The following is a 19,142-nucleotide window of genomic DNA, read 5'->3' on the forward strand; positions in this document are numbered from 1 at the left end:
ACCCACTGAGCCACCCAGGCACCCTCAACATATTTCTAGTAGGGGTTCTAGTTAGGAATAATGACAAAAATGGTGGAAAACCAATATTCCATGAGTTACTGGTTGAACATTGTTCAGCATTAGCATGAATCCTCAGATTAAAGAAGTGTATTATGTCCCAAAGAGGAAAAATAAAGAACACATACATGTAAAAGGGCAGAACCTTGAGCAATGTGAATATCTTAAAAGACACCAGAGAAAAGACAGATTTTTAACAAAATCATGAAAAGCAGGCTGACCGGACTTTTTAATCAGTATATGAAAGCCAGAAGACTATGGAAAAATGTCTAAAATTGTCAATCTGTAATCTTATACACAGCTATTCTGTCATTTCAAATTAAGGGTGAAATTAAAACAATTTTACATATATAAATTGTCTTACTTTCATAAGGCTGCCATAACACGTACTACAAACTGGGTAGCTTAAAACATCAGAAATTTATTTTCTTATAGTTTTAAAATCTAGAAGACCAAAATCAAGATGTTGACATTTGCCATTGTCCCTCTAAAAGCAATAGAGGGTTTCTTGCCTTTTTCAGCTTCTGAGAGCCAGAAGTATAACTACAGTCTTCACATGTAATTCTCCTGTCTCTTCATATAGCCGTCTTTCTGTGAAGTCTCTTTGTGTCTAAATTTCCCCTTTTTAGAAGTCATATTGTACTATGGTATAAATGTTCATATGTTGAAATCCTAACCCACAAAGATGATGGCATTAACAGGTGGGACCTTTGGGAAGTGCTTAAGTCTTGAGAATGGAACACTTATGAATGGGATTGATGCTCTTATAAAAGAGACCCTATAGAGATCTTTCACTCTTTCTTGTGAGAATACAGCAAGAGGTCAGAAGTCTGTAACCCAGAAGAAGGCCCTCATTCAACCATGCTGGCACTCTGATCTTGAACTTCCAGTCTCCAGAACTATGAGAAATAAACCCTTGCTGTTTATATAAGCCATCCAGTCTGTGGTATTTTGTTATAGCAGCCTGAAGGACTAAGACATTTTGGATTAGGGCCACCCCAATAACCTTATTTTATCTTGATTACCTCTGTAAAGACTTGATTTCCAAACAGATGACATTTGGATGTACTTCAACTCATCCTTTTTTTTTGGGGTAGGGGACACAATCAAACCCATTACACAAGGCTGAAAGTTTACTCTCTAAGACTCTTTCAGAATCTACTAAAGGATTTATTTCATCAGGAAGGAAATTAAACTCAGGAGGAAGGAGTGGTATATAAAAAGGAACAATAACAAAAAACAGAGAGAAGATTCTTTCTTAAGGTCCCACCACTCTTAAATAGCACAGGCAGTATTTGAACCCAGGTGGTCTGACACCTTAGCCTGTTTCTAACTTGGACATTACATATACTTCTAGGGGAGTGTTTTAAAATCTCATGAGGTAATGTATAGGAAAGTTTACATAACTTTGAATTTTGATATTCAGTCATTATTTATTAACTATAATAAATGAATTTGATATTCAGTCATTATTTATTAACTATAATGAAGTTCTAAGAAGATCCCAGAGGAGAATTAGACCTTTCTTTTCTTTGCCAAATTAGGGAGAAATGATTGGTTTTCTTCTGAAGCATTCATTCTTACTGAGTGTTTATTTTGTATTTATTCCCTGTGAGGTACTGTAATTGGTATTCTGGGTATAAGAGGAAGAACTATTATTCCGTAGTTCTTGATTTCCAGAAATTTAGAGTTAATTTTTTTTGTGTGTGTGGGGGTACACCTGGGTGGCTCAGTTGGTTAAGTTTTTGCTTTCAGTTCAGATTATGATCCCAGGGTCCTGAGACAGAGTCCTGCCTCGGGCTCCTTCCTCAGCAAGGAGGCTGCTTCTCCCTCTACCTGCCAATCCCCCTGCTTGTGCTCTCTCTCTCCCTGACAAATAAGTAGATAAAATATTAAAAAAAGAACTAAAAAAAATCTTTTTTTAAAGATAGGAAGTGTCATGTACCTGAGAAAGGAACAGATGTAGTTCTGAACAGAGTTTAGAGGAAAGATTATTTTTGGTATGTGTGATGAATGATACAAGAGACAAAAAAGATAATGGGAAAGGTAACCTGCTTCCTAGACCTTGAAAGACATAATAATGCTAAGCACATCACCTTAACTGCAACCATTGAGTACCTACTGTGATCATGATGCTCTCTTTGGGGCTTTTCCTGGTTTACTTATTCCCTAAAATAACCCTGTGAGGTCAATGTTGTTACTCTCAAATTAAATGAGAATGCAAACTCTATTGTCATATAGCTACTGAAGTAGAACCGGACAAACAAGAGCGAACTTTGAATCCGGATCTAGTTAGCTCCAAATTCCCTGCCCTTTCCGCTCTCTCCCAAGTTTTTAGAGTAGGTAAAACATCCATTTCTTCCCTTTCTTTAAGTCTAATTGCCATTCATCTTTTGGTTTAAATGCCAGGTCTTTTATGGCAGATTCTGAAAATGTGGTCTGCAGATGGACTTGTATCATGTCATAAAGGGAGTTTGGGAAGACACAAACTTCTGAGCCCCAATTTCAGAGATTTCTCAGTACTTAAGTCTGGGATGAGGACAAGAAATTCATTATTATTATTATTTCTTCAAAGTATTATTTGAGAGAGAAAGCATGAGGCGGGAGCGGGACAGAGGCAGAGTCCAAAGCAGACTCCCTGATGAGTCGGGAACTCAAGGCAGGGCTCAATCCCAAGACCCCTGAGATCCCCAAGCAGAAACCAAGAGTCAGGACCTTTTAAGCAACTGTGCCATCCAGGCACCCCAGAGATTCTGCTTGGCTTTAGTAAATTTAGCCTCTTGAGAACCACTGTGTCTAGAAGGTCTTCCAAGAGATTTCGGTAGAAATAAATTCTCCGGAAGAACACTTGTACCAAAACTGCTGGACTTCTCCATACTGGCAAGCCTGAAGCTGAGGCTGATTCTTCTACTTCCCCGAGAGCACAGGGACCAGCTGAAGTAATGACCACCTGAAGAGGTTTGGGCCCCATGCACATTCAACTCTATTCACCCGGCACTAACAAAGCTATTTGTCAAAGCGCTTAAAACCACTTTGAGAATCTGCTTGCCAAGCCTGATAGATCACGTGAGGAAGACGTAATCTGTATCTGTAATACTTCCAGAAACCCAGCTAGCTCGACTCGTGCGCAGGCGCAGAAGGAAGGGGGAAGTCGAACCGCCAAGGCGCGCCCCTCCTCCACCTCTTTCTGGTTTTATCCTACTGCGCAGGCGCACCGAGTGAACCAAGATGGCGGCTCCCGTGGATCTGGAGTTAAAAAAGGTAAAAGAGGGTCCTGAGCCGCCACAGGCTTCTCTTTGGGAAGCTAAGGGGATTGTGGATAAGAATATCGAATGGGACTGGGGTCCTGAGGAAGGCAAGAGGCCCCAGGGAACTGGGGAGTGATTTCCCAGAGTCCTGAGGCGGGACCAGGTCTCCTTAGGTTGGCGTGGGGGGCGAGCAACTCTTTCTGGGTAAGAGCCGGTTGGGCTGGTGTGGTTAAGTCTGGCGGGGCAATAGCTGCTCTGTCTTCTCGTTCCGAGCTCCAGAGCCGTTTCGTTGTGTAGAAGCTTCAGTTTCATAGACCTGAAGTATGAGTTTCATATTCGAGCCCCTGCGGACCGCTTGCCTGAGCTGAGGCGTCTGTAATTCTAAATCCTCATTTGCTTTAAAAATTCCCAAGTCCACTCTGTGTTTTTACACCACTTTCTCGATTCCGTTCTTTGAAAGGTCGCAGTATCTACATGAAGTTCAAAGATAGTTTCATAGCAGTGTTAGTATCAGGGCTTTAACTCCCAGCCCTAGGCCCCCCACGCCGTTCTCCTTTTCTTGAAGGATTGTCAGAAAAAAAACCCAAACAGGTCCGTAAAATTTTCCAAATAAAATCGGTATCAGGAGGAATTGGACTTCTCTCTTCAAACAGTTGCTTACAAATGTGCTGTCAGTCAAAAACGTATTCGCCATCTAAGGGTTGTCAGGGTAAGGATCCTGGACTTCATCTACTTTAAACCTGTACTTTTTCTAGAAAAGGAAACTGAGTTCCAGAGAAGATTTAGTCAAAAGTTGGAGCTAGAAACCACTATTCTCTACTTTCTCCGCACCTTTTGATTATTAGTTTAGGTTCTTCAGAAGAGCAAATTTATGCCTTAATATTTCTGGTCAAGCTTTGCTTATGAAATAGGATAGCTGAGCGAGTTGTTGCTCCTAATAAATGAAGCTATTTGTTATTGCCCTGAGGATATATTTATGTGTAACTTGCTCTTTGTCTTCTTTTGAAACTTGTAAATTTAGTCTTTAAGGTGATGTTTTCTAATGCTGCAATATCTCAGCTTGAGTACTATACCAGCTTCCTTAGCAAAGTGTGTACAGGTAAGGTAATTTTACATGCAAAACAATTTAAGAATTCTTAGCCAATTCTAGGGGTGCCTGGGTGGCTCAGTGGGTTAAACCACTGCCTTTAGCTCAGGTCATGGTCTCAGGGTCCTGGGATGGAGCCCCGCATGGGACTCTGCTCCGCGGGGAGCCTGCTTCTCCCTCTCTCTCTGCCTGCCTCTCTGCCTCCTTGTGTTCTCTCTGTCAAATAAATGAATTAAAAAAAAAAAAAAAAAAGAATTCTTAACCAATTCTAAAAATTTCCCTTTTTCTTTTTCTTTTTTTTTTTTTTTTTTTCCTGTTAAGAGTTGTGATGTAAGTCAGGGTTTAGTGAAAGAGCTAACAATAAAATACAGCTGTGAATGGTCTTACCTCCCAGTATTTGAATTTGTTATTAAGAAACCCCTGGACAATGAATGCAAACTAAGAAAATGATTAGAAACTTAAATTGGGTAGTTTTGACAGCTAATTAAATTAAAAAAGAAACTTCTTGTTTAAAGGTTTTATCTTCTAATATCTTTATAAGATCTTTTGTTGTTCTTGTTGTTGTTGGAGACTAATAGGAAATTTCAGGCACCTGCTTTCCCAAATCAGTTTCGGAAACCTACTAGTAGGGGAGAACAAAGTCAGAAAAATGTTTAGTAGCCTTTGCTATGTATTGCTGTCACAAATATTATTAAGGCATAAATTTGACAGCATCTGAAAGTCATTCCAGGCACTTAAACGAGAGTATCCAAAAACTGTTTAAGTGCACGTGAGGGCACTTAAGGGTCAAATTTGGCTTGGTATGTGGATATGAAGATCATGATACAGTTCTCCCAATGCTTTGAATTTTGTTTGTTTGTTTATCTTTTTCTCAAAAAATATTTGTAGTCTGAATTTACTGTAGGCAGTAGAATAGAAACATCCTGAACTAGGGGGGCGGAAAAAATGGATAGAAGTACCTGCCTTTCCATCTAATAGTTGTTCAACCCTGTGCAAGCCACTTTTATCTCTTTAACAAATTTAGTTACTTTAACTTGTAAAGAGTGATGTTGAAACTGCCATCCCTAACTCATAGGACTATTGAGAAGAGTAAATGAGATATTATTATATTCCTTAATGTTCTCATATTAGTATTCCCTTGTATTTCAAACAAATGTGGGAAAGTGTTTTGAAACCTAGTCATGTAACACAAATGAAGTGAGTCTTACATTTGTGGTTCTTGTTTTGAATCTCTGGGTTTCATACTCTGACTCTTCCATTTATTGTTTTTTATTACTCCTTGGGTACCTGCTTTTTCATATATTTAATATGCTTTTGTTCTGCTTCAAGTAGACTGCATCTTTTGAGAACAGGTTAAGTTCATTATTTAGTATGGTGTCTTGATTGTTTACAATTATATTGACTTTTAGTGATGTTTGTGTCGGTAAAACAGCTTTGTCTCTGGTTAGCATGCTTTATTTTCATGTGTTTGGATTTGACTTGTGTTTCCTGTACATGTTTCACCCACTAAATCAATCACTTGTTTTTATTAGGCCTTCACAGAACTTCAAGCCAAAGTAATTGACACTCAACAGAAGGTGAAGCTTGCAGACATACAGATTGAACAGCTAAACAGAACGAAAAAGCATGCACATCTTACAGATACAGAGATTATGACTTTGGTAGATGAGACTAACATGTATGAAGGTGTAGGAAGAATGTAAGTAAAATATATCCTTAAGGGACTTATTGTGGGAGGGTTTTTGTCTAGAATTTGTTCATTTCAAAACTTGGGTTAAAGTATCATAATAGTTGTAAGGATCATCTAGTCAATACCTCCTTTTAAAAAATGCTAGCTGAACCCCAGGTAGATGTGTTTAATTTTATTTTTTTTTATTTTTATTTTTTTTTTAAATTTTATTTATTTATTTGAAAGACGGAGATCACAAGTAGGCAGAGAGGCAGGCAGAGAGAGAGAGAGAGGGAAGCAGGCTTCCTGCGGAGCAGGGAGCCCGATGCGGGGCTCGATCCCAAGACCCTGAGATCATGACCCGAGCCAAAGGCAGCAGCCCAAACCACTGAGCCACCCAGGCGCCCCGATGTGTTTAATTTTAGACTTTGAAATATGTTTCTTAAATATTTTCCTGTTCTTCTCTCTATGATCAGGTAGGTACTTAAGTGTGTAACTTTAATGACAAAAATATGATTTGTCATGAAAAGATGTTTATAGTAATTTTGTGTGTGCAGATTTATTTAAGTAGTTGTAGTTTTAACTTCCCCTATCCTATCTGGTTTATTAGGAGTCATACAAATCCTTCATCTTTTACATGCTTGACTATTGTTGTAAAATAAAAATAGATTAATTTATTATTTAAATAAACTCATCCTAAAAAAAACAAAACCTCATCCTATCATACATGAGAAATCAAGTAAACCAATTTACCTTTTGCTTGTTCTAGTTGTTATTATCATTAACCACCCACACTGCAATTTTTTTTCTTTTAAGAAATATAATACCCTTGTGAGGGAGAGTAAATCTGCTTTGCCTTTTCTAAGCAGCAAATAAGGAATGGAAAAGCCCCTAACTACAGGTCACATTCCATTACAATGAGCTAAAAGGGGAAGACTGATTTTTTTGTTTGTTTGTTTGTTTTAAGTGGGGGAGGTACAAGAGGGTTTTTCTGGAATTTGGTATTTGAATATTATTTAGTAAGTGGACCGTTACTTCAAGTTTGGAGATCTTTTAGTTGAATGGAATTTGACCTCAGTCTTAGGATGACTTGTTTTGTGATTGATTTGAAGGAAGCATAACATGTGTAACATTTAGTAATGGCTTTGGAATGACATCATGAGAAGTGGGCCCTGCTCATGACTAGCTACTCCATTTCTTTCTGGAAAAGAGATAGATTATGATAAACTTAATGTGATTTGTTTTCTCACGATAAACAATATATCACAAATAAATTTTATCTTTGTAGTTCATATTTTTCATTTTAGCTTATTTTTAGAGAAGAGAGTCCCACTTTGAGGGTTTGCTTACTGGGACATGAAAGAGCTGGAATGGTAACAAAGTAGAACCCTTGACTATCTATGTAGTATGAGGTGCATTGTTGGCATTCACTACAGGGTAATTTTATCCTTAATGTGAATACCCTTAGGTGTTAAAACAGTTATGCTTGCTTTTCCAGCATGTTTGTTAACATGTTGCACCTGGATTTCATGTCACAGCATTAGCCTTTGCAACAGTTAAAGAATCTCTTTTTCCAAAAATAGAAAAACTTTTTTGACTGTCTTTGGCCTTTTGAGCTATAATGAAGTTGTTAGTTTTAATCAAAATAATTTACTAAACATTGTGCAGAAGTGCTAGGGTAGTTGGTTTTTTTGCATACCGCCCTAAGTGCTACAAATAGGTTGTGTTCCATGCGAAGAAGTCTAGAATTAAAAGGCTAGGATATGATTCCTTAACAGTACAACAGCAGAAGTAGTATTTCTGGAAGATTTATTTCATGTAAAAGAAATACATAGTTTTAAATGTTTGGATAAAGTAGAACCTACATAGTTTCAAACTTTGGCTTTCAATTTGACTTTTATGCTTTTTGCATCCCACTGGGGTGCAAATTAGACCCTGCATTTAAGGGGCATTTAAGGTGAATAGTGTTTGTTGTTTGGCTAGAGTATTAGTGCCCTCCGGAAGAAAAGACTTGCTGAGTATTAGTCTAAGTATTAGTCTGGTCATGAAGATGGATGTTCTTCTTGATGCTAAACCTGAAATAACTATTTCTGAATTTATAGTCTTGAGTAATCTTGAGTATCATTGTGATTCACTACTTTAGTTCCAGTCTTTATCTTAATTTTAATTTGTCCCTTCCTTTTTGAGTATTATTTGAGAATTCTAATTAGAATACTAATTTTTCTCAAGCGGGTTTTTTTTTTTTTTTGGTTAAGGATTTTATTTATTTATTTGACAGACAAAGATCACAAGTAGGCAGAAAGGCAGGCGGAGAAGGGGGAAGGAGTAGGCTCCCTGCCAAGCAGAGAGCCCGATGCGGGGCTCGATCCCAGGACCCTGAGATCATGAACTGAGCCTAAGGCAGAGGGTTTAACCACTGAGCCACTCAGGCACCCCTCAAGCGTTTGTTTTAAAACCATGAATTATAAAAGCCCAAACACTCCGTTTTTGTTTCAGAATCTACAGTAGATTTGTGCCATCACTGAAATTCAGGCCTCATCATATCTTGCCTGGATTATTGCAATAGTATCTTAATTGTTCTTTCTGTCTTTATTCTGTCTGTCCAGATACAGTCTTCATACTTCTGCCAGAATTGATCACATCTGTATTTTTCATAAAATTCTTTGATCGGTTGTCCATAGGATAAAATCTGTACTTATTATCCTAGCATTCATGTTCATTCATAATCTCTCCTTAATGTATCCCCCTACCCTCAGGTCCTGCCACCTTCTGTTCCCACGCTCAGAATAGCACATAAATTTCATGTCATGGACTTAACTTCTTGCGTTGATTTTGGGTTATCTGTTGAGAAGGAGTTTGAGTTTCATATGGGCTTTAAACATGTTTTAGTTGATTAGTAATGGCTGTCATGGGTGAAGGTAGAAGAGTAGTAAGTAGCACACGTTCCAGAAATGGTTGTCCCTGCTTTTGTTACAGGGTTTTGTCACACACGTTTTTGTGCTTTCTTTTGCTCGTTCTGTCCTTGGCCTGAAGTATTCCTTTTCTTTTGTGAAATTCTTAGGCTTCGAGACATAGCTCAGCTTCTCTGAAGATTTTTTCTGTCCTCCATGGCGGACTTATTCACACTTTTCTGGGTGATACAAGAGCTTTTGTTCCTGTGACTAGTACAGCAGAGAGAGAGAGAGATGATTGATTTCTAAGTGGGTCATTTTCCTCAACTAGATCATCAGCTCTGTGAGACCACATACAGATTTAATGTTTGTTTCCTCAGTTCTCACCATAATGTCTGGCACAAAATAGGTGTTAAATGTGTCTTGATTTGAAATGAATAGGATTCTTTCTCTTGCCTAAAATAACTGCATTTTCTTTTATTTCTTCAGAAAGAAAATATGTTTGGAAAGTTGGACAATTAAGAATTAGACTTTCTTCTGTTTTAAAATGTTCCAGCAGAGGTGAAGTTGTAAAAGTAATGTATTTTGATTAAGGTCAGAGGAGTTGTTTTTGATCAAAATTATGTTCGTTGATTGTACAGGATTAATTCTTTATTAAATCTACTGAGAAAGTTGACTAATTCTAAATGCCAGCCACTTGCAGAGATGTTCATTCAGAATTGACAGAATAGAAGAACCTAAGCCTTTAGAATTATGCAGAGGGCAGTATAATCCTTAAAGAATAAAGGCTATTCTATGCAGAATAATATGAATATAATAGTATTTCTTTTACCTTTCTCATTTTCATATATGATAGAAGTCAGATTTTTCTTTACAGAGTATGTATTTAGTTTATCAAATCTTGCCAGCCTAGATGTCTTTCAAATCACAAGTATGGAGAAATTTGGTAGTGTTAAATACCTCGTATATATGGCTAATTTTCGTTTTAAACAAGGCCTGAATTGCTACATACTATAAGCTCTGCGTATTCATTGCTCAAAGCTATAGTCCATCAAGTCACTTGGCGTGTTTCCAGCACATTTTAGTTCTCTTACTTCATATTCTTTGGAGAGGCTGTTATGTAGCCTGATACTACTACCACCAATTTCTAGTTTGGCTACTTAAGCTGTTTGTGAGCTGACCTCACCATACTGCTTTGAGAACTATGATGAAAGTTACAACTGTGGAATGATCTGTCTGAATAGTTGCAAGTGTTTGTCTTTGCATCTTTCTAGCATGCAAGGAGGGACTAGACATAGTCCTCAAATACTACATGAATGTTTCTTATATCTTCTTTTTTTTTTTCCGGAATAAGAACCAGTTTATAATGGTTTATGGGGGTTTTCTTCCTTTTTACTTTGCACACTAGAAAATAAGAGTGTTTTTTAAAAATAAGAATTATATTTGAAAGTGCATGTAAAGGACATTTAACCATGCTGGTATTTGAAAGGACCATAATTAGAATAAATGTCAGACTTAATTTTATTAACAGTAGGTATGATCCTGACCCTGATGTCAGGTTTATTATTCTGTAATTTTAATGTCCTTTTACTAGAGCATTACATAAACTTTTTTCCAAAAGGGACAAATTAAGCTTTTAATTTTTTTAATATGGGAGGAACTTGAGTAGATTAGCCTTTGAGAAGAATGATTAGTGCCTTTTTAAAACTTGAACCTAACTAAAAATAACTTTGTACCATATTTAAACCAATTTAGGGGTATGCCACCATTCTGTGGGTATTTTTTACATTTAAGGAACTAAGAATGAACAATGGTATAAATCTACCAACTAGATAAGTGTCTAGCAATGCAGAAATTGCTGTTTGGGAGCGGTGTTGCTATTTCTACTTGTTGAAGTAATCCGATGGTTGATCTCCAATGGTTGAAAGATCCAGAAATGTAAAACCTAAGATAAATGTGGCACAGGTAGAAAGTAAAAATAGTAGATATATTCCTGATAGGTAACAAATTAGCATCAGCAACAAAAATCTAAACAGTTGAACAACTTTTCAACTATTTAGGATGTGGTAATCTGAAGTCTCCATGACAGCTTGTTTGAAATGCCCTTTGTTTAGAATATTGTGTTGCTTTTGTTGTGATTTTAATTGTTAGTTTGGATGTTGACCTGTAATCTGAAGCCAAGTTGAAATATTTGCTTTTTCTGTGTTTCGTTATGTTAAATATTAATAGAAAGGGACATAATCACGGCACCTCAAGTTTTGCAACAATTTTATGATTTCGTGTAGCTGTAGAGTTGGTATTCCAGTCAATTTGGGGTAATTTTAAAGCTGACAAAATAGTTGTACTAGATTAGGAAATAAACCACAAATCTTGGTGCAGTAAATATTGTTGATGTTATAGTAAAAATTGTTAGGTGGTGTTCTTACTGGAATTGAGTTTGGATATTTTATTTAGTGCTTGCTGTAAGAAAAAAGTGCACATTACTTTTGTTGTGAGAGCACACTGCAGATACAAATTTATCAGCTCTTTGTATACTCTTTAAAGGTAGTAATCTGTATTTTAGAAAAAAATGAAGCAAAGATAACTATGAAGAGTTCTAATTACCTTTGAAAATTATTTTGTTTTTTTAGATTTCATTTTAAAGGAGGAGGAGTTCTCAATGTTGAACTGCTTTTACTAATAGAATGTGACCCACCCTTTTTGTGTTTTTATACAGAGCCATTTAAAGTCCTGACTTACATTGCTCAGAGTTCTTTAAGGGAAAAAAAAAAACAACTTTGCTGTTGTACAGGGAAAAATGACTTCAGTCTTGTTGATGCTGAGTATGTATATGACCCCAGATGGGCACACTCTTCTCTTTCACAGATGTGGTACTCTAGGGAGAGGCGATTTTGGAGTAATATTCTTAATTTCCTTAAGTTGTCAATGATTTAAAAACTCAAGTGTTGATTATAACTGCTGTATGGCTATGTAGAATGACATCACTGTTTTTGTGCCAGGGGAAGTTAATAAACATTTGCGTAGGAATTACATAGCAATGTTGGTTTTTTTTTTTTTTTTTAGAGGAGTATTTTTAATAATTCTTTCCCTTCTTCCCCTCCCATGTTCTCCAGAATCCAGGCTGTCTCACTGAAACACAGGAAATTAGTTTCAAAAATTGTTGTGCTAATTAGGAGTTTATTGTAAAAAAGGAAAAGAAGTCTGTTATACTTACTTGGGATGTACAAGCATGCTAAAATAAAATTTTTATTTAATGTGTCCTTGTAGGGTTACTTATTTTAGTCTGGAACATGATTTAAAAATGTAAATGTAATTGATTCATTTGGTTACTTGGAGGACTTGGCTTTTGCATTTCCTGACATCAAAAGGACTGACTTTTTTTTTTTTTTTAAACTGGCAAAGGATTAAACAAGACCTGCTTTTGTTGCTTGAAAGTAGCAATTACTCAGCAACACAAGAGGATACTACAGTCCATTCCAGTTGGTGATAAGGATTGATTTAGTAAACTGAGGGAAGGGTGAAAAGTACCATTACCTTGTTCCTATGTAAATAAAAATTAAGGTAGCATTAACCTTGAACTTTACTCTGTCCTTGGGGAATTGTTTGCTGCAACTGACTTCAGCTGGATTTCTCTGAAATGAAAAACAATCGATCAGTTTTAAGCTGTACCAAGAATTTTCTGATTTTAGCTGCCACTTACCTCATAATGGCAAATTTAGGAACAACTTGCTATCTAATCTTTTTGAGAGAGGACTGAAATGGTTGTGTCAAGGAACATAATTTGCTTACTGAAACATCCAAAAAGAGCTCAGAAAAAATATTGACCTAGAAGATGAAAGTCAGTCCGTGTATGTGAACACACACTTGATAGTAACTTCTTAGTATTCTTTCTAATTCCTTGTATCAAGAATTGCTGTGAGCTACAAATACCCTTTGCCCAGAAGGAATGATTAGGATTGCAGTTTGTTGCATGCACCATTAGTGCATGTGGTTTTGTGAAGAATGTATGCTCAATTTATTTTTAGCATTTAAGTTCGAATAGACATGTCTGAGGGAATGTTCACTTATTGTACCAGCCAGGAACTCTAATTACTATCTCTTGTTTTGAGGAAGTTCAGCTACCTTGAAATGGACCAGATTATTTGGAAGACACTGTTCCCCTGGTTTTGAAGAGGACTTAAAATGTTCTCATATCAAAATTTGCACAGCAGCAAGAGTTCGGTATTAAAACTGTATCTTTAAATAAGAGCATGACTGCCCTAAACTGAGCCTTTTACATTGTTTGGCTCAAGGTAAAAGAGATTTGAATCACAGTATACATCCTGTTTGTGTGTTTGACGGAGTCTTGCATTTGTGGCAAAATATATTTATATTCCTCTGACTTTCTGCTTTTGTACCAGGAGTCTTCTGTTCTGTTTATGTCCTTCAGTACTCACTGGATAGTAATTTTTAATATCCAATGGTTATATTTCGGTGTTACATTTTAACCTTCTAGTAAAATAAAGATCACATCTTGGAAAAAGTTGTAGCAAATCTTGATGATTATATGTGGATATGTTTGGGGTTTGATGAGGCTAGAATAAAAGTGGTAAACAGCAGAGGTGATTATTTACCAGAATACTTAGAATACCAAATAGTGACCAAAAATAAACATCATGTTTAAAATAGATAAACATACTACTGCTTCCATTTTAGGAGTGATAGTTTGATTTAAAAATACACAGTGATTTCTAATTAGTACAAATTGAACCTAGCAGTGTGTGAGTTACTCATCTAGAAGAAGAGATATTTACATGGACCTGGGTTCCTGAAGGGACATTAGTTCTCTAATAATTCCAGTGAATTCTCAGTCCTCATTTAATTTGACCTATCAGTAGCATTTATTCCCGATGGTCTTGCTTCTCTTGTTGAAGCCTTTTCTTCCTTTGGCTTCTAGGATATCACCTCTTGGTTTTCCTTTTATTTTACCGGCCATTCCTTCTCATTCTCCTTTACTGTTTCTTTTTCTTTCCCATTTCCAAATTTTTTTAAAAAGATTTTATTTATTTATTTTGACAGAGAGAGAGAGACAGTGAGAGCAGGAATAAAGGCAGGGGGAGTGGAAGAGGGAGAAGAAGGCTTCCTGCTGAACAGGGAGCCTCATGCTGGACTTGATGCTTGGCTCCATCCCAGGACCCTGGGATAATGACCTGAGCTGAAGACAGACTTAATGACTGAGCCACCCAGGCGCACCGCCCCCCCACCCCATTTCCAAATTTTAGATTGCACTTAGGCTCAGCTTTTTAAATTTCTTTTCTCTTGTCTATACTCAGTCTCTTAGTGATCTCATCGAGGCTTATCTCTTTAAGTGCATTTTTATATGCTGGCAACTCCCAGATTTTTTTTTTTTTTTTTTTTTTAAAGATTTTATTTATTTATTTGACAGAGAGAAATCACAAGTAGGCAGAGAGGCAGGCAGAGAGAGAGAGAGGAGGAAGCAGGCTCCCTGCTGAGCAGAGAGCCCGATGTGGGACTCGATCCCAGGACCCTGAGATCATGACCTGAGCCGAAGGCAGCGGCTTAACCACTGAGCCACCCAGGCGCCCCAACTCCCAGATTTTTATCTTTAGCTTAGACCCCTTCCCTGAACTCCAAACTTGTATATCCACCTGCCTCCTTTATTCTCCATTTGATGGTCTAATAAGCATCTTAAAATTAACTTGACCAAAATAAAATTCTCACATTCACGAGTAAACCAGTTCCTCCCTACAGTCTTCTTCATTTCAGTAGATGGCTTTCGGTCCTTGCACATCTTATAGTCATCCTTGACTCCTCTTTCAATCTGACACTCAGTCCATTAGCAAAGACTCTTTAACTTTGGTCCAGAACCTGAACATTTCTATTTACCACTGCCCTGATCTCAGCTACCATCATATTGCAGAGCTTCCTATCTGGACTCCCTACTTTCATCCTTACCACTTTATAGGTGTTCTCAACTGAATGCCCAGAGTGATCCTTTCAAAACATGTTTGATCACTGTAGTCAGAAACTTCAGATGATTATTACTGAAAAAGAAGGGCTCTGCAGTTGCTGATCTCTATCTGGCATTGCCTTCTTTGATATGTCTCCTGTACACCTTTCTCTTCCTTGAGGCCTTTATTAGAAAGTCCTGTGTAACCATTTATTTAAAATTGTGCACTTACTTTGACCCCCAGCCTCTTGCCTCTTGTACTCTCCTTTGTTGTCTATTTTTCTCTATAGCATGCATAACCATCTGGCATACCATAGTACTAATTATCCATTTTTCTTAAGTAAACTTTATTGAAATACAATATATATAGTAAGATATACTCATTTTTAAGAATACAGTTAGATGAATTTTGACAACTCTATCACTCCAGTCATAATAGAATATTTTTGTCAAAAATTCCTTCTTCTCCCAAGTCATTTCTTCCCTCCCCTAAGTTCTCTAGCCAGTTGATAATCTGATTTATATCAATGTAGATTAGTTTTGCATATTTTAGAACTTCATATGGAATGTGTGTTTGTGTGTTTGTGGATAATCATTATAGAATGTACTTCTTTGCATGGTTTCTTTCATTGAGCCCAATGCTTCTGAGATTTATCAGTGTTGTGTGTATCAGGCTTCCAATGCTGACCTGCAGTTTTACTTCTTTACTCTTGCTTCTGCCCTCTTTGTGCTTGCCAGCTTTATCTTTAAGTTGGCTGTAGGAGTTCCAAATACCTCATTCAGATGTGACAACTTCTGGAGGTAGAAAGTACCATGTTTTCTATGTCACATTTGTAGGAGCAAAGAAATCTTTCCCAGAAATCTTCAAAAGGGCCACCTCTCACATTTCTTGACAAGAACTGAACCACGTGCTTGGGCTTAAATTTTGGGGGATGGGACTGCCATGATTAGGTAAGACCAATCAAGATTCACCCCGGGATTCACTTCCCTGAGTCACTTGGGGCAGTTGAGGGTCTTTGAACAAAATTTGGGTTCTATCAACAAAGAAGAAGAATGGATATTGGGTAGCCAACCAGTAGTGTCTACTAAAATCATCAGCAGGTATCTTTACTGTGACCAATAGTGGAGGGCTAGCTACATGAAAACTGTTGCTAATATATGTAGGATGAATTAGGGAGAGTTTAATCAGGGAATACAGAGGAAGCTATTGATACAATTCAGGAGTGTAATGATAAGGGCATAAGTTAAGGTGGTAGAAGTGGATGGAGAGGAAAAGAATCAGTATGAAAGAAAATGATGAGTCGGTGATATATTGGGAATATAGAAGGTACAAGGAAGATAGATATTTGCAGGTTTGAGACTTAGGTGAGTCGACAAGTGTTGGTGATAGCCGAAGTTGAAATGGGGAAACTGCTTTTAGGGAATGTTGGTATGGGTAGGTAAAAGGAGTTTAATTTGGGATATGTTGAGCTTGAGATGTGGAACATAAAATTAGAAATGACAGATGATGCAGAGATAGTGCAGGTGATGGGAGTGATTTTATTTTGCGGGCCATTAGCTGAGTTGAAGCCTTGAAAATAAATGAGTTCTTGGAGGGACTTTGGGTAGAGATTGCTTAGTAGATAGCCTTCCATAATGCTTAAATACTGGTCCTGGAAGAGAAAAGGAAGGGGGTGTATATAGGGATATAGTAGTTGATGAGGGGAACATAGTATAGTACTAAGATGTAGCAGCATCTCTCAGAGTTAGATTTGAGCGTACTGTATTCTGCAGATTTCTTTTGCCTAAGGTATGGCAGGTCTGGGTGCTCTATTTCTGGATTATAATCTGAAACTATGTTATTTTGTTGCTCAAATAGTTCCACTTTGACATTGGTTCTTTTAGGTTGTCTCCAACTTGTCCCCAACCTTTTGTTATTTGTTTCTTTTAGAGGGAGAGAGTGAGCTAGCACATGCACACAACTAATGCTTTGTAGGGGGAAGGGCAGAGGGAGAGGGAAGGAATCTTAAGCAAACTCCACACCTGATGGGATCTCACGACCCATGAAACCATGACCTGAGCTGAAATCAAGGGTCAGATGCATAACCAACTGAGATACGCAAGGATTTAAGGATGAATAGTGTTGTGTATATATACTACATTTTCTTTGTCCATCCATTAATGGACACAGGTTGTTGAGCAGGGAGCCCGATGTAGGGCTCAGTCTCAGGATCCGTGGAATCATGACCGGAGCCGAAGGCAGATGCTTAATGACTGAGCCACCCAGGTGCCCTGTGACTGTGTTTCATCCTTCGTCAGGTGCTTTTTCTACATATATCGAATGATCATGTGGTTCTTATCCTTTCTTTTATTGTTAATGTGATGTATCACAGTGATTTGCAAATATTGAGCCACTCTTGGCATCCTGGGAATAAATCGGACTTGATCATGGTGACTGATTTTTAAAAAATTATTATTGGATTTGATTTGCTAATATTTTATTGAGGATTTTTGGATTGATGTTCATGGGAGATGGTGGCCTGTAATTCCCTTTTTTTATAGTTTCTTTATCTAGTTTTGGTATGGGGGTAATGCTGGTCCCAGAATGAATTTGAAAGTTTCCCTCCCTTTTCTGTTTTTTGGAATAGATTCTTCTTTAAATGTTGGGAAGAATTCACCTATGAAGTTCTCCGGTCATGGACTTTTGTTTGTTGGGATTTTTTTGATTTTTTGATTCAATTTCATTGCTGGTAATTGGTCTGTTCAAATTTTTTGTTTCTTCCTGATACAGTTTTGGGAGGTTATATGTTTCTAGGAGTTTATCCTTTTCTTCTAGGTTGTCGAATTTGTTGGCTTATAATTTTTCATATCATTCTCTTATAATCCTTTGTCTTTCTTTAGAGTCAGTTGTTACTTCTCCTCTTTCATTTCTGATTTTAAGTCTTTTCTCTCTCTTATTTACTTATTTATTTACCTTTTTAAAAAACGAGTCTGGCTAAAGGTTTATCTTTTTTTTTTTAATTTTTATTTATTTGAGAGAGAGAGAGAGAGAGAGAGAGAGAGAGAAATTCCTTTAACTTTTGTGTGTCCAGGAAACTCCTTATCTTTCCTTCTATTCTGGAAAATTCTTTATCTCTCTTTTTGGGATAGAGAAAAACCTGGTTGCAAGTTTTTTTTCTTTTAGTGTTTTGAATATATCGTTCCATCGCTTCTCGGCCTTTTGGCTAAGGTCAAGTGTTGAATATATCGTTCCATTCCCTTCTGATATGCCAAGTTTCTGCTGAAAAGTCAGTTGATAGTCTTACAGTTTTTTCCTTGTTTGTAACTGTTCTTTCTTGATGATTTTAAAATTTTCTCTTCATCACTACTTTTTCATTTTATTATTTTTTAATTATTTATTTATTTTTACTTTTTGCCATTTTAATTACTTGTGTCCTTGTGTGGACCTCCTTGGGTTGCTTTTGTTGGGGGGGCTCTCTGTGTCTTCTGGACCTGGATTTCTGTTTTCTTCTCTTGACTGGAGAAACTTTCAACTATTTCTTCAAATAAATTTTCTGCTCCCTTTTCTCTTTCTCCTTCTGGGATCCCTCTAATGTGAATGTTATTATACTTGATGGTGTCACTGACTTCCCAAAGTCTTCATTTATTATTGTTACTTTTTTTCCCTGTTCAGCTTGATTGCTTTCCATTACTCTGCTTCCAGGTCACTGATTCCTTCTTATGCTTCCTCTATTCTACTATTTATTCTGTCTGATTTGTTTTTAATTTCAGTTATTGAATTCTTCATCTCTGGTTAATTTTACATTTTCTTTCTCTTTTTTGAGGGTGTCTCCACTCTTTGCTCCACGGAGTATCTTTCTAACCATTACTTTAAATTCCCCATCAGACACATTACTTACCTCCATTTCATTTAGCTCTCTTGCTGTGATACTGTCCTGTTCTTTGATTTGGGGCATACTCCCTTGTCTCCTCACTTTGTCTAACTCTTCTATGTCTGTTTCTGTATATTCGGAAAGTCAGCTATTTCTCCAGTTCTTGAAAGTGGTGACCTGATGAAGAATAGGTTCTGTAGTGTCCTGCAATGCAGTGTTCCCTTTTCAGCAGTCCTGGCTCTTAGGAGTGATTCCTGTGTGTGTTGTATGTGCCTTACTGTTGTGTCCAATCAGTGTTTGCCTTCAGTCTAGTCATCTTTAATAGTTCTTTTTGCCTCTTGTGGGCAAGGTTTGGCCCCTGTGTTGTTAATGGGCCGGTTTGGGTCCAC

The 19,142-nt window shown here is 37.2% G+C and overlaps 1 protein-coding gene across 1 annotated transcript in view; it reads left to right on the forward strand.

Moving 5' to 3' along the window:
• The first annotated feature begins 3,184 nt into the window (after positions 1-3,184).
• PFDN1 (prefoldin subunit 1) overlaps positions 3,185-19,142 on the forward strand; it is a 67,281-nt gene continuing 51,323 nt past the window's right edge. Inside the window, exons 1-2 of the mRNA XM_082725461.1 lie at positions 3,185-3,318; positions 5,925-6,091. Of these exons, the coding sequence (XP_082581587.1) occupies positions 3,286-3,318; positions 5,925-6,091 (200 nt within the window). The 5' untranslated portion in view covers positions 3,185-3,285. The remainder of the gene's footprint in view (positions 3,319-5,924; positions 6,092-19,142) is intronic.

This window comes from Mustela nivalis (genome assembly GCF_964662115.1).
Source record: "Mustela nivalis genome assembly, chromosome: 3".
Lineage (NCBI taxonomy): Eukaryota > Metazoa > Chordata > Mammalia > Carnivora > Mustelidae > Mustela > Mustela nivalis.